Source organism: Pangasianodon hypophthalmus, chromosome 23 (genome assembly GCF_027358585.1).
Source record: "Pangasianodon hypophthalmus isolate fPanHyp1 chromosome 23, fPanHyp1.pri, whole genome shotgun sequence".
In the NCBI taxonomy this organism is placed as follows: Eukaryota; Metazoa; Chordata; class Actinopteri; order Siluriformes; family Pangasiidae; genus Pangasianodon; species Pangasianodon hypophthalmus.
Window position 1 is genome coordinate 8,497,616 of NC_069732.1, and position 16,934 is coordinate 8,514,549.

General features: G+C 39.1%; 1 protein-coding gene across 1 annotated transcript; it reads right to left on the reverse strand.

Annotated features, from left to right (window-relative positions):
• Positions 1-2,980: 2,980 nt before the first annotated feature.
• Positions 2,981-8,421, reverse strand: fam8a1a (family with sequence similarity 8 member A1a). Its single transcript, XM_026930177.3, has 5 exons — positions 7,791-8,421; positions 7,141-7,261; positions 6,887-7,010; positions 5,380-5,519; positions 2,981-5,290 (listed from the first exon to the last, which is right to left on the reverse strand). Exons 1-5 carry the CDS (start codon positions 8,191-8,193, stop codon positions 5,146-5,148), a joined length of 933 nt encoding a protein of 310 aa, XP_026785978.1. The 5' UTR covers positions 8,194-8,421; the 3' UTR covers positions 2,981-5,145.
• Positions 8,422-16,934: the final 8,513 nt, after the last annotated feature.

Sequence of the window (16,934 nt, forward strand, 5' to 3'; positions counted from 1 at the left end):
ATCCCATTCCAGATGTAGTCTGTCTTTGCTGTTATAATAACCTCCACTCTTCTGGGAAGGCTTTCCACTAGATTTTGGGGCCTGGCTGTGGGGATGTGTTCATACAGCCACAAGAGCATTAATGAGGTCAGGCACTGATGTTGGGTGAGGAGGCCTGGGGTGCAGTTCATCCCAAAGGAATTCAGTGGGGTTGAGGTCAGGGCTCTGTGCAGGCCACTCGAGTTCTTCCACTCCAACCTTAACAAACCATGTCTTCATGGAGCTCGTTTCGTGCACAGGGGCATTGTCCTGCTGGAACAAGTTTGAGCCCCGTAGTTCCAGTGACGGGAAATTGTAATGCTACAGTATAAACACATCCTATACAATTGTGTGCTTCCAGCAGGCAAGGCCCACATGTGGGTGTGGTGGTCAGATGTCCTCAAACTGTTGGCCATATAGTATATGTGCAAAAGAGAAAGGCCGTATATAGTGAAAAGTTTCACCATGTGAATGGTTTCTCAGGCTGCCGTCTGGGAACACTATCGTTAACGACAAATGAGTAATGGCCCGATCATATTTTCTACTTCATCTGGCACAGAATGTCTGCAATGAAATCATCCAAAGCTAACTGACTAAACACAGCCACAACTCAGCCTTGGTGAGACCAAATGTTCACTGGCCACTTTCAGCCCAAAAGAAGAATTGTTTGACCCAGATTCCAAATACTGTTAAAAACATAAAAGGTTTTGTCATTTTGCACAGTCCTTGCCATATGAACTTAAACTCAATCATATTTATCCCAGATTTCTCTGCTATGTTACCTTTTTAAAACAAAGCCTTTGGAATATGGATGAGGATGTACATAAATTACTCTCATCTCCACTTCTCAGAATTGTTCAATCGTTCTTAGCTTGTACTGCTGTTGTGCTCAGTGTCTTAAGGCAATCAGGATGATTTTCCCAGAAATCCCTTGTAACGAGATGTGCAGCTAAACCAGATGTGCAGCTCAGGTACAATTACAATAAAGATGAAGACATATGGGTGAAGTGTGTGTGGCGTACACCTAAAAAGTATGATTGTGATTTTTAACTGTAGTATTTTAACTGTAATGTTTTCAGCATAACAGCATGTCGCTGTTCGAGCCAAGCATTTAAATGGTTCAAGGTTTTACTCACTGATCTTCTACAACAGTGAACATCCCAAAATGATACCTTACCAAGGCTCTCTTCACAACTCCCAATACTGTGTGAATGTGGTTAAGGTAGGAATTGCATCTATCATTACTTTAAAATTGATTTAGAAAGAGTTATGAGACTTGGAAAAACAGAAGAAAAACCTTTCTTTCTTTTCTTTTCTTTTTTTAAATAAATAAAACCCAGTCAACACAATAAATCTATGCTTGACAGCATTTCATAGCAAAAAAAAAAACCATATCTCAGAAAATATCAGAATCTTCCTTGAACAATGCTAGACCTGTCTGAACAGATCAAACCTTTTAAAGACGTACTTAAATGCATGTTAGGGATGTAGGTGTTTGGATGATGCAAAAAAGTAGTATCATTCACAAGCACGCAGGAATTCAAGTAAAACATGACAAGGTATGCTGTTATAGGAAAATAATCTGCAAGGCATAAAGTGTCCTGACGTGAAGCGGAGTTACCCTTACTACCCCAGAATTCATTATATTCCCTATAACAGCACAAAAACTATTATTACAATTAACACAATTAACATTACATCACATTAATGTTAAATGCTATGTTTGTAATGATAAACATTTGTTTGCACCCATGGCACAGGATGGTTTGCAGGCTTGTGCTGATGTATGAGCGAGTGCATGTGTGACTGTTTTCTTTATTGGATGCATGAGGATCTGATTATGAAGAATGTTTTCAGGACTGAGAATTCCAGGCAGGGGAAAATGAAGGGAAAATAAGAACAAAAATACAGAATTGTGGGGTTTTTTATTACACCACAACCACAATTCATCAGTAATTGTGTCTGATGGGCCATGATACATAATCAAGACTTATTTTACTGCTTGTTTTGGGGCTGTCACTATGCTATACTCCCAAAGCTATTAAAATTCAAACAGTCACACTTTTTACATTTGTGTGCAAATACCTCCCTCTACTGGACTTAAATCTAAATCCATTCAGCCTCTTTAATTTATAATCAGCACCTCCTGGTTTGAGGGTTTGTTGGATGGTTAAGGGTTCTAGCTTCATAAAGGTGTTCTTGGAAGCTTTTCCGAAAAGTAAACCATTCGTGTTAGAGTTCTACGTAGAATCTTTAAAGGTTCCTCCAGAGAGACCAACCAAAGAACGCTGGTGTCAAACATGTGGCCTGATAAAGCTTCTAATCCGATCCAGCAAATGAATTTAGCGTTTGTGTACTAAATTAAAATAGTCTAATTGAATTGAATGTTTGGGGTGAAAAAGAGTTATTCCCTGTTATTCCCCTAGGGAGCAAAATTGCATTAAATTCAGCTCCTGACAAAATGTGCTAATAATGTAATTCTTGATTAGCACGCTAAAAATTTGACACTGTAAGCATGTCTCTTTCTTTTTATGGGTTTCACAGTAATAGGGGAGAATAATTAGGCAATCACAATATCTACATTCTTTTATTTATAAATTATTTTTTTTTATCCATTTGTGCATTCTTAATGTGACGTGCTGATAAACACATTTAAGCGGAGTTGCTGATTGTGTTATTCGTCACTAACGCTATTTCTTTTTTTTCGTCCAACTAAGTGTAATGTGGCCTGAGTGACACCCCTGTCCCTGTTAGAGAGGCTAATTCTGATATGGATACTGTATAAAAAATGGATCAAAAAAGTCAATTAAATGTCTTTAAACCAATGTGGTCAGTCAAAAAAGACACCATTTTATGATCAGTATACTGTCAGAATATATGCTCATAATGCCAGGCTGTATATTCAAGCTTGAAATAAACACAGAAGTTTAAACTCACACAAAAAAAATCACAACTGTACACAGATTTTTACATAAAATTTTAAATTCTCTCATTGAGTCATCATAAAACAGACATAATGTACACAAAACAATGCAACGGTATTATGGGAAATTGGGCATTGTGATAAGTTTAATCGACAACCACCAGTGAGCATTATTTTTAAGTCCTTATATACATGTATCATGGTTATGCTGCCTTCAAGACACCGATGGCCTTAAGAGTGGAACATTCCAGACAGGAGCATGTGAGAGAAAAATGTTGGACAGGGCAGACATTTTTTTTCCTTCCAAACTCCCTAACTGCAGTGCAACTGATAAGAGCAGTGTTCACCTGGTCTGTAAAGTCCGGCTCTGGATATCGCTAATAAACCTTGCGGCGAGAGGAGAATACTAAGAGACTTCTCAGATGAACGATTTGTGTGAAACTTGCAGTACATATCAGTTACAATTTAACATTTCCCTATATCACTAAAATTGTCAATGTGTGTGATTAACGTTCTAAAGTTGAATTCCAGGTGAATTCCAGCATAAAACTACTATTTTTAATGTTTGTCATGCAGTATTAAATAACACATTTTGGCAGATTACACCATTTCAGATGGTGTCAAGTTTGCATCAGTCAATATTTAGCCACTACACTTACTCAAGCATTACAATGATACACTGCAATATTGGGAGCAACAGTGAGTAACCAGTTGGTAGTTGTATAGCACTTATGAGTGAGATCTCCTAGCCTGTAATAGTGCAGAGGTAGGATTCAGAGAAAAGAGAAAAATAGTGTGGGAAAAATAATGCATCCCAGAATAAGATCTTTCCAGCTGAAGAACAACACCAGACTACAGTATATATTTTTTGGAAGAATCGGTAGCCTGGGTGCCCAGGACAAGCAGATTCCTGTCCAGGATATTTTAGTTTTCGTAGTCACTTGGTGGGCAAGTAGGTTCAACACCCTAGAGAATGAAAATAAACCTTACTTCCTACTGACTATCATATGTTTAAAATTTAACGTACCTCAAAATGTCATAATACCTCTGCTTACTGCACACAGTCGCCTCGCCGTTAAACATGTTGAGAGGAAATAAAGATGCTATCCAAACTCAAATATCTTGCAATACAAGGAGAGAACCCCACAGCTCCCAAACTTTCACCAATGACTTTGTGTCAGGGTTGCAAACACAATGTGGAAAGGATAAGGACTATAGCTAGTACAGTTAATAAACCAAAACATGGGCTGGGCAGCACGCTGGAGCTTTTACTTGCCTGGTGGGCTCGCTAATAAACGTACCATTTTTCCAGCCCTGATTTTAGATCTTCTCATGTAATACAGAAGGTAAAAGCTGAAGGTGTTCTTCACAGTTTCCCAGGAAAATGTGTAGAACTTTACAATAAGTGGCTAATGGATAACAGACGAGGGTTAAAAATCACATCAACAAAAGCAACAAATCAGCTGTGGCATTGGCCTAGTCACAAAAACACAAGTGGTTACTAGAGGCAGATCTTCAACACATGAAAATGGCAGGTGAAAACAGCTGTTTAGTGGTGATACCATCAGAACTACCCTGAGAAATCAACACAAAAGATTCTAAAGAAACCTGCCCTGTCACTCTCAAAGCTAACTTTAGCTTTGTAATATTATATCCTACTACACATACGAAGTGTGTACTTTGTTACCTGTCCTCAGTTTCTTTTGAGAAGATGTGCTGATTATTAAAAGCTTTCCTGCTAGTCTAAGTCCTGCCTCATGCCGCACCTCTTCATCGTGTGTACGCACTCAGACTTGTAAGGCTGGGTATCGCTGTGCCTCTCTCTGAAGTAATTCATGCTGATCTCTGACTTCCCTGTACATAATCTAGTAAGGCAGCTTGTAAATCTACAAATCTAGAAACTCTACAAAGCCCAAACTACAAGCAGCTGTAATCCCAAGTATTCTTAGAGGCCAGTACATGAGCACATGTAAAAGATGAGTAGGCATCTTTACAACTGATGCATCAATGGTTAAATTTCTGATTTTTGGTTGGAGTGTATTAACAAGCAACATGTTTAACAACTAAAATGCAACTAACAAACATACAATCAAATAAATTAAATATATTTATTAAAATTAAACAGAAAACAGGTCTGACCTTCTATGGCTAGAACCTTTAGGCTTCAGTAATACTATTTTACATTCAGTCACTCTCTGAACTGGTCATCTGGCCCCCCTACGCCGGACCACGATGGTTCCTGCCACAATGTCATACACAGTCCTGTTGTGCTGGAAGAAGAGCAGTGTGATGAAGACCGGAAAGAGGAACGCAATGGAGAGATTCTTATTCAAGGCCCGTACAGTGGATCTGTGGGAGAAAACAAGCGAAAGATAAATTACATATTGGTATTGGCAAGTTTTCTACAGTTCAGCAGGATTTCTGAGGATGTCACTCACGCTGATAGGGTGACATTAGATGCTGGTACCACAAGGACGCGGTTGGGTCGTACCAATACTATAGAATCGCACGTGACGACACGCAATCCGAGCAGGAATTTCCCAGGTGTGGCACCTCCGGCTCCCCAAATACAGATAATCTGAAGAAAAAACAAGTGCAAAGAAAGAATACTGGTTTAACGAGCTTTATATTAGACAGAGTCAGAATTACACAGTGTAAATGCAAGCTTTCTTTAGCAAATACAATTATAAAAAGTGTATTAATTGTCCTACAGAAATTGTTGTTTCTGTCGCATTAGTCTGTTTGCTGAGTCCAAATCAGGAGCAAACTTTTGGTCTGCATTCGGGTAAGGAATATGCAAGCAAACCTTTTTGCAAGCGCACTTAAAAGTGATGGAAATCAACTGAGCATGAAGAAAACAAAGCCAATGTTATATAACAAAGAAAATCTGAATAAACAGTATAGAACATTAGTAGTTTTGTGAACTGCACAAGAATTGTCATATATTCTTCAGCCTTGATATCAGACTACATTATATTTTTGCAGAATTCCACTTGGAGGTGGTCTGGTTTTGTTCCACATACAGGATTGTTTGCTGTAGCCCAGCAAGGGAGCAAAGGCACCACAGTTGATCTGAAACTGACTGCTAATAATATTAATAATTAATATTATGAAATGCCAAGTAAGAGCATACAGCAATGGAAGCTGTATTAATATCATATGAAAATGTGTAACACAGTTCCCTCCGAACTGTGTTACTGGCAAAAAATAATAACAAGAATAATAAAAATAACATACGCAGTGAGTGATGACAAATGTATTCAATATATATTCAAAAATTCAAAATACATTGCAATATATTCAAATTCCATGAACTGGAAAAGCATCTCTAATGTCTACTGAGCTCAACAGTAACTGCCATGTCCTGCAAGTAAACTTTCCATTCATTATAAACATTTCAGAAAATTCTTTTTTATTTTTTTAAATTGTTGAGCATCATGGAATCATGACCTGAAAAAAAAAAATTGAGGGGGAAAAAAAAGGCAAGGGTACTTAATGTCTTTTAAACGAGAAAGAATTACTGTTCCCAGAATGCACTGCAAATTTTTGTCAATCAGTTGCTCCACATTTATCCTGCTTCTGCCAACACTGTTGTATTTGCACCAAGCTAATCTTAGAATATTATTCGTATCTCGGAGTATTCCTACATGATTTCTGTCCATAAGGTGAGATCTCTTCAATAACAATGGCAGACCACTCCCACTATGCAAGATGATCATTTCACAGGCCATATATCTGATGAGTGGGTTTCACTTTGGCAGTGAAATGCTATTTTTTGAAAATAGCTGAAATACTGACGTATGGCTTGTATCAGATTAAAAGTTCTGTTAAACATCAAATTCTCAATGGTTTTTACTTCTGAAACCTCACTCTTCAGCGCTATTCACAACAGCAGGGCAGCTGAAAATGCCTTTGAATGAGAGAGAAAACAATCCTTTTACTGACCTCATAGAAACAAACCAATACCCTGTACACCAGAGCCACCACCATCATCTTCTGCAGGTCCTCCAGAGACGTGTTCTCATCGATCTCCTCCACTACAAACTGCATGATGACCTTAGAAATGTCCCTGTGGTGGGCGGAGAGCATCCAACTCAAACTCACTCAAATGGACAGACTTTCACATGATTATAACAAAGTGAAGATCATTTGTGCATCAGTGTCACCGGTCTTCAGCATGTCACTGTATTCAGACTTACTTCATTCCACTTAGGTGCATTATCCACAAAACTATAGTCGCTTTAACGCAGAAGAGGATGAAGAAATCCACCATTTCAGCTAGAAATCTGTGTAAAGGTGAGGGAATGGTGTACTCTCTACCTACAACAGATTAAAAAAGACATGAATGAATGAAACTTGATTTGGACAGAGCTCATACTTAAAGGAAACAACCTGCATCTCTTATCTTTAAAACTAGTGTGTATTTTCATTGAAATTCTGAGTTGACATTTTTAGTTTGAACTTCTTTCACTCATGTGTAGTTCTATTTTCACTTTAGCTTATGGTGCCCTACATTACCCACAATGCCATTCAGTTACCCGCTGATAGTGGAACCTTGTTTCATCTGTATGTATCTAAACAGTTATTTTTTTGCTATTTGCTTTTTCCACATTCTAATGCAATTTTCGTGGAATAACGTCCTCAGTGAACTTTAAATGAAGTAACAATGTTACTCTCTTTATATTAATTTATATACTGAATTAATGCCATCGTAAAATCTAAAGTTTTTAAAACTTAAGTCAAGCTGAAATTGCTATGTTTCAGTGAAGCATCTGAACACCAGCTTCCTGCTTTAGCCACTAGGTTGTTAGCTAACGCTAACTAGCATCAAGCTAACGCGCTAATGTACCTGCTTGCTGAGGCGGGTTTCCATTCGCCTGCGCCGGACTAGCAGCCGCCGCCGGGGGTGTGGATGTTGGTGAATTCCCGGCCTGAGGAGTCGCTGTGGCGTTCATGTGAGGCGGACTGGTGAGCTGAATGTACCAGTTAGAGATGTCCGCAGATGTCGGGGCGGGTGGATAAGGAGGAACGTTAGCCGCTTGGCTGCCGGGCTGCGGCGGGAACCACGGAGGAGATAACGGTAGCGCCGACACGCACATCCAGCTCTGCCAGCTCGCGTAGCCGCAGTAGTAGTTCCACATCCACTCCCGCAGTTTATTACAGTACTCCGTCCTCGACACCTCAACATGCCCGTTCAGTCCCTTAACATCCCCTTCTGTTCTTCGTTCGTCCTCGTTTTTCGCTGTAGCCATTTTTATTCGGGTAAAATTTGTAATTAATCGTCACTGTTACCTCAGCCTCAGTAAACTAAACTGTCCAAACACATCGGCCATTACTCGGTCTTGCTCAGGGCTCTGAATCTCAGAAGGAGTCGAATTTTCGATTCCGTGCAAACTTTGGAGAATCGACTCCGAAGTTTTCACACAGAAGAGTGAAGCGACAGAATTTGAGACCAAGTTGACCCCATCTTCCACATGCCCCCCTCCATACAACAAAACCTACACTCTGAGAATATTTGTTGGAAAATCGAAAATATATATATATATATATATTGGGCGCCGCGGAATCGACTGACATATGAATCCGAGTCGACTCCACAGTTTCTGGAATCGAGCTGCCCTGCTTGTCGCTACAGCCCGGACTGTACCACTGTGCGCTGTTTTGGTCTTATGGATTGCTCAGTGGTCTACAAGAGAGATTACGGTCCGTTTAAAATATTTTATGTACACTAAAATTAAAATTATATATGTGTAAATACATGTTTAAAATAACTGACAATGTTTTGCAAACAAACACGCTAATGGTGCACTCCTATGATCAGTCATGAATGGTACAGACCATAAACAGACCTTCCATGCAACACAGAATGCACTTTGCAGAAAGTTCAGCAAAATGAGAAAACAAGAAGGTCAACATCTTTTAAAATATGGTAATCTGATAAAGTATAGACTATGTAATGAGTATTGAGTGAAATAACGATGAAATAAACAACAACCGAGTCGAATGAAACAAATTCACTCTATTGCTTATGCATCATATGTCCAGATGAACGTAACCAACTCCCTTTAAAAACAAATCGTGATCTTTCAGTTTTAGAATATGCACATCCGCATTTAGGGGATGTCACAAGATGGCAGCAGTGTCATGTCTATAGCAGATTATGCATCGATTAGCCAAGACAGACAGTTCAGGACTATTTCTGAAATGGCATCCTAGTCCATATTTCCTACAAACCTGCAAGTGCATTATGGGTATTCAGCATCCCCTAGCTAACGCTGATAGTATTGCAATGCGCTTTTTTCAGGAGTTTGCTGAATATAAAATGAAAAATCTCTCTAATTAGTATACTGTATAGTGAATATGGTGTGGTTTGGCATTCAACTGACTGAAAGCACATCTCTGAAATTGTGAGAGATGTGAGGCAGAAGTTAATCATTCAACAACTTCCAATTAATTGCTAGGAATCCCCAATCACCCTCATTTTTGTTCTGTATGCCACTCCTAAACACACCTGAGCCAGGTACCTGAGCCAGCCCTTCATGCCCAGGAGTACTTTTTATTTTCCTTCCTCTCTTCCTGGCAGAGCCATGGTGACAGCAGGCTGAGAAGGTCAGTCCAGACTTCTCTCTCCCCAGCCACAGATTCCAGCTGCTACCACGTGATCCCCAGATGTTCCCAAGCCAACTGTGAGATATTATTTCTCCAGTGGCTCCTGGGTCTGCTCAGGGTTCAGGGTCTCTGTCCAGTGACGCTCTAGTGGGATCCTAACAGGGGACATCCTTGTAATGTACCCAAACCTCCATAACTGGCTCTGGAGAAGCTCAAGTTCTTTACCCTATCATGGAGAACAAGCCCAGCAAGCCTGTGGAGGAACCTCATTTCCGCCATCTTATTTTTTCAGTCACTACTGACAGCTCATAACCATAGGTGAGGATAGTGACTTAGACTGACTGGTAAACAGAGAGCTTTGTTTGCAAACTCAGCTCCTGTTTCACCTTTACAGACCGGTATAGTGACTGTAGTAACTGCTGCTGCTGACCCGATTTGTTGCTCGATCTCGCAATCTCTTTCTATACTCTAATGAAAAGATCTCAGGATAGCTCAGGAGTACTATTAGTTGGAATAGAATTACCCCATAGCATAATATGGAGATGCCTCACTGTGCATCTTTCTGTGAGCTTAAGAGCTCATCAGAGGCAATAGGGTCAGAGCCTATCAACAACTAAACTCTTTAGCAAACTCGTTTTGCCACCAGACGCTTGTTGGCGTAGACAGCTGAAAAAAAGCTGTGATATGTTGAAAACACTGTGTCACTCTCTCTTGCTGTCAGGGGTGTATTTGCTGACTGGCCTGCACTAGGCCCATGAGTAAGGTCTGGCTTGTCCAGTGACTGTGCTGAACTCTGAATGGAGGCTTCCAGGCAGAAAAAATGGACCAGAGTGAGTCTGATGACCTCTGACAAGCCATGGTGAGATGTGCCCAGAAATAATCAGTGTAAAATAAAAGCTGCGTCCAGTAAATGCTGACCTCTATTGAAACCAACAGCCAAGGATTATGGTTAAAGTGTGTGTGTGTGTGTGTGTGTGTCTATGTGTGTGATGCGTGTTGAAACACACAGTCAATACTGTGCTTGATGCTGGTTGTAGTTAAAGCAGTGGGGTCACACTGTTTAAGGGTTAAGTCTAAATCAGTTATTGCTCATGAAATGCTTTTTTTTTTATCTGAACTTTGCTGCTAGTAGGATTGTGTGAGGGAACAAGGTCTGACTAGCAGCAAAGTTCAGAGCAGACTCATAGTTCTCATAGAAGTGTCTCAGCTCTGTTCTGAAGCCGACCTTTGTCACTTCCCAGGGATGAATGTGATGTTATGAAATTATTGAGCCAATCGAATACAAATGATATTTGACACAATGAACAGATGACTCACACCGTCAAACTGTAACATCAGCTTATTACAAGGATATGTTAAATATGTCATTCAATTTAAGGAATACTTCAGCATTTTTCAACCTAATCGCTATCTACCACATCTCTAATACAAGCATGATTGTTACAGATAGAAATGTCAACACATTTACATGTATGAAAAAAGAAAATCTACAGAGCCTCTGAGGTGACATGGTGGATATTTTTTTTAATAAGGCGTGGCCACAAATTAATACATTGAAGCCACAAGTTAATATTTTGACGCCACAAATGAAGTACCCTGTGGCCACAAATTATGTCTTTGCCACAAGCTGCATAACTTAAGTATGATGTTCCCACAACATTAATTTGGTGTACATTTGGCATGCACAGGCCAGAAAAAAAAAAACTATGGGCTATGTGAATTCACTTAAGGTGACATGGGGTAATGGTATCCTTGTTCCAGTGGCAGTGACAGCAGTATGTCTTTCTGTATCATTCCAAGATTATTCCAAGTGTAATATCAGTGACCGCCGTACTTAGATTCTGTTGGCCACAATGGTCCAATTCAGTTGATTTCTCTGTAGCCCACTCATTTTAAAATACAATAGTTGCCAGAAGTTAAATATTTAATGGCCATGAAATAGATCTTTTGAATCTTAACTTGTGGTGTCAATGTATTAATTTTGTGGCCACACCTTGTTAAAAAAAATAATCACAGTGTCACCTTAGAGGCCATGTAAAAATCAGTTTACTCACATTTAATTTGTAATGGAAGCCAGTTCTGAGACTAGATCAATAAATGTTTATGATATGAGACTATATAAAGTCAATTCAAACCACAACTATTAAGAGTCTTAGGATGAGACAGATATAAAAGTGCAATTCTGTAAACTGTCATTCTGGTTACTTGCTCTTTCCACAAGGTTTAGTGGTATCCATCTGTACAGGCAAAAATTCTTCTTATCTGAGGAATTCATTATTACATTTTACAAAAGTATGTTTAACATAAATGTTTATTGCCCCAACAGCTGTGCTTAGACTTTGTTTTGAGTAAATATATTTCAATTCTTTCTCAGAGCATGGAAAGTGAAGTGACATGATGTGTGGCCAAGTATGGTGACCCATACTCGGAATTTGTGCTCTGCATTTAACCCATCCAAGTGCGCACACACAGTAGTGAACACACACACCGTGAACACACACCCAACTCTCTAACCATTAGGCCATGACTACCCCCAATGAATGTCAAGAAAAATCTTGACATTACTAACTGTGGTAATCACACATACACTACAGATGCAGTTGATATACAGTAGAATAGGTTGGGGGAAAAAGTGCTGTTTTCCTTTAAACCTTTAAAACACTTAATCTTTTTTTTCAGGTTTTGCAACAGTGTATCTTATATGTACTAGTCTGTATAATGATTTCATCCTGCTACCGAGTCCTCTCCAAGATCAATGACTTGGACTGAGCTCGTGTCCTCGTATCAGAGCTGTTCATTACACAAGCCCTAGAAAAGGACGTATAGAGGAGAAAAGCCCAGCAGTTTAGCAAGGAGGGAGTCATGTGATACAACCACATTTGAGCTAGCATTTTGTTTATTCTGTACTGAACAACCTGACAGTAGTTCGAAAAATGAAACTATTAGGGTTGAGCAATGCATTATATCACAAGGTCTAATCAACAGCATAATAAAGATGGGGGTCAACCTATTGCAAAAAAAAACCCATACCAAATATGGTAAACAGTAAAGTTGTAAACCTTTTGTATAAAAAAAAACACTAAACTTATGGTTCTGTCATCTGTCCTTATGGTTCTGTCATCTGTCCTTGTGTAATTTGTACTTTGATAGGACAATGTGTGCTTAGTGTATCTACTTTCAGTTTCTTCTACAAAAGCATTTTAGGAAGAAAATAATGATAGAGTAAATAATTCACCTTATTCTAATTCATTACTCCAGTGAGTGTATTACACGCGCGCCTTCTCAATCACTGCTGATATGATGTGTGTTGGATGTAACGGATGTGTACATTAACATGGATGTTAAGGGAAATCCAAGAATCATGATCACTGTCGGTAGCATAGGTCAAAACACAGGCAGGCAATATTAGAACAGGATAATCCATGATCAACAATGAAAACACAGGCACGGGTCAACACCAGGAAACACTGAGGCAGGAAATAAGGCACTGGGCAACAAGGCTCGGACTTAACCCTAGAAATGAATGATAAGACTTCACAACAAGACTATGAAACATCAGGATATGCATAGTCAATCTAATTATGGGCTTAACACAACACATGGATACAATCAGGTTACACACTAATGATAGGACAGGGGTAGGGACAGGACAGAAACAAAAGCAAATGAAGTTGACACAAAATAAAATAAACGAAAGCAGCACTTGTTGCGCTGGGAAAAGCCACCAGCTTGAGAGGGGGAATTTGGCGATGTGTTTCAGCAAAGCAGGCTGAACGATATCACCCCAAATGGAGAGCAAATCCACTCTGTGTATTCATCTGACATGATTTCTCTTCAATAGGCTGCATGAATCTATATGAATCTGGGCTAGAAAGAAATCAGCCCCAGCCCCACTTCATACCATTCTGTGTATTTTTCTTATGGCTGATGGTTCTGTTACACTTGCTTAGACCGAAATTCAAAATAGTAAATTGAAACCATATGTTAATTTTTTTTTAAATCTTTTAAAGCAGGGGGCTTAACCCTGCTAGCCCATTTATATAAGCAGCCCTTTTTCATAATGATCTATAAAGCTGATCTTTTGCTTTTGTGCCTGCATGATTGCATTTTCTAAATTAGAAAAGGAAAAATTGGGATTTAACAGGGATTTCAAACCTGCTCTGTGTGTGACACAGGCCCAATTAAGTGAATTATTTATGCCAAGAGGCAAGCACTTGTCTAAGGGTCTTAGCTTCCTGCAGTCAGATCTCATATACCTCCCACCACCTCATTCTTTTGTGATCTCTCCAAAGCCCCATTCAGCTCCATATGTGTTCATGTCTGTCACGTGAGTCATTTCCCTTGTCTACATTTCTGGATCAAAAGTGAGGCATGAGAAAGTGCGGTGAAACTGTGAAACTCCTAAGCTGCTGACAATGATGTTTGCTTTCTTTACTCACAGCTGTGTTGTGCAAGAACTCCAGTTGCCTCCATTTCAAAGCACCCATCTGTGGGCTGAATAAGACATATTTAGTACAGTATAAGCCATGTTGCCATATTTAGTCCTTACATGCTTTGCGGGTTTGTTGTACAGGATACCCCATGGCCAGCAGTCTGGTTAGTGATTTTGAATTGCAGTTAAAGGCTAAATAGATGGTGAATGGTCAAAGTCGTATTTACATGCATGAAGAAAAAAGAGGTTAGCAAGTGACTGATGGCTTCCTGTTTCCTTTACGCTTTTACAAGCCAATGTTATCTTATCCCCACAGTTTGTGGAAGTGCGTGTCATGTTGGGAAGTAATCGAAGGGAGTTCATGAGACCATTGTTTTCCAAACTCTTGGGTTTAATTATGATAAAGGCTAAGATACACCAGTGTTAGTAGGAATATTTAGAGGTACCCATGGCCGAGAAAGGCTCAATCTGTGTATGTTTACATGCTCACTTGTTCATATTCCATTCTCTTTACTACAGGAAGGGGATCGTGTTCCTTGTTTGACCTGGAGCCAATCCATGAACAAAACAACACTGGCTAAAAAGGCATCAAAAAGGTTAAATAACTAGCATCTGACTAGATCTATTGACTAAGTCTAACTGCTCTATTATGAATCACAGCCTACAAAATGTTTGTGATGAATTTACGCTCTTAGGTCAGGATGGTTCTGTAGAGCTGAAGTTCACTTGGAACCTTATCTACCACACGACTTTATCCCAGAAACACGTCAAATTCCTCTGATTCTTTCCCTTTGCCTTATCTGTGGCCATGTGTGGGGAAAACTTAGAGGCTCCTCAGAGACCAGGCTAATCCTAGGTTTCAGATTGTCAGTATTTTTCCCTCCATAATTCCAGGACACACTAAAATACAGCTCCCTGTTCTCAGCGTACTCTGTGTTCAGAGCAAAGATGTCTTAGTGCAATATTTAAAAATAAAAAAAGCTGAGAACAGAAACATTGCAAAGCCTTTCCCAACCATCTTAGCACAAAGATCATCACTAGTAGAGCGAGCATCAGTTTACACTCTCTCTCCTCCAGTTAGGATGCTCTTAACTTTACAATGCCTTTAGGAAACTGGGCTCTAAACAGACCTTTTGTAATGGCCAGACAATACAGACTACAGACACACTGATCTTTATCTGTTTATTATTCATTGGAAAGAGTAAATTTAAAGTGTATTAACAAAGATGTATATCTAAATACAACATTTTCTCAAATGTTACACACTATTTTGTGAACTATACAGAACAAATGACTGAAAAACTATAGACAAAGTGCTGATAGATGAATTATCATAATGCCATATGCCACATCTCTAACTTTCACAAAGTGCAAATTAAAGTGCCATTAAAACTGAATGTAAAAATAAAGAAGAAGAAGAAAATATATTCAAAGTCATTTGACTGATCAGAAGATTTGATTTTCACAAAAAAAAGTGACATGCACATATTTATATGTTGCATTGACATCCAGGATGGTGGTAAACAGGATGTTCTGAAACATTTTGTTATGTTAGTATTACTTTAAATTTTAGGAAATTTTTGGTATAAATCCGTTTAGGTTTTGGCAGATTTATAGATATACATATATGTAGAAGAAGACTGCTGTCCCAAGGCACTTTATGTACCAAATTAGAAGTTACTCACTTTTTAATGAATCTCCTGGCAGCTGGCCTTCACCATTGCCTTACATTTCCACGCACGTCCCGTTGACCTCCCTTTTGTTTCCCACTGCACTGCCGTAAGCTGATAAGCATCTCTAGGTCTGGCACAAATGTTGCATTCTAATATACAAAAACACAATGAAGTTAATTAAGGACAACATTCATCATTTTTGGTTACATGCCTAAATGACGTAAAAGTCTATGAGTCATGGCAGAGATATATTTTTCTATAAACCATTTGTGTAAATAGGGCAGAAGTGTTTTTTGACTTCTCTTAACATAGGAAATCATACTCTTTTTGTTTATACCATAGGTTCTTTTCCATGATCGCTTCTTCTCCATGATTTACGAATGGTACATTTCATTCTAAATCTAAATCTGAAAACTACAGCCCTGTTGAATGCTTGATTCTGATTGGTCAGAAGGTGTTGATTAATCTTCTCTAACAGCAGCTCTGACTGTAGTTCCATCAGCAAATCACAGGTTTATTAATACATTCATTCTAATACATTATCATTTCATTGAAACAACATACAGTAATTATTGATAAGGAAGGCGTCTCCAGTGTCAGTGCTTTGTGAAACGTTACATGACTTTAAGAAACTCTTAGCATGACAAGCTACATTTTTTGTCTACTTAACTTCACAAGAGAGGGAACAGTAGATAGCTGCTATAGCATAAATGATAATATAAATGACATTAAATATAATTCACTCACTCACTTTAAGTAATCACTTTTTTTCCTGATCAGGGTCACAGTGGATCTGGAGCCTGTCCTGGGAACACTGAACTTGAGTCCATCACAGGGCATTAAATGTGACTAATAAAGAAAATGTACATTGTTGTCAAATTGCTGTGGTATATGAGGAAGAAAACACTTCAGGATATGCTGTTATTGAAAAATAATCACTTTGAGGGTGGTAACAATAACTCTGCTTTGCATCAGGCCTCATCACACAACCCCGTCCTTGATTATTTTCCTTTAAACGATTTCTATGTTTTATTCCTTACTTAAATGACCATAGTCATCAGAGCTTTGGTGTAAATCAAATTCTACAAGCAAGCTCCTCAAATGGACATTTAATGAAAAACACATGATGTATGGCCTACAGGAAAATGGGATCTTTCTACTCATTTGTTTGCAGTACATCTGTGGCCGGCCGCACCTGGCCCTGTGCTGCTGTTTTACTCTAAAGAGGCTAAAGATCGGCATATTCACAGCTCCATACTGAGCTCAGCTCCCGCTGTGG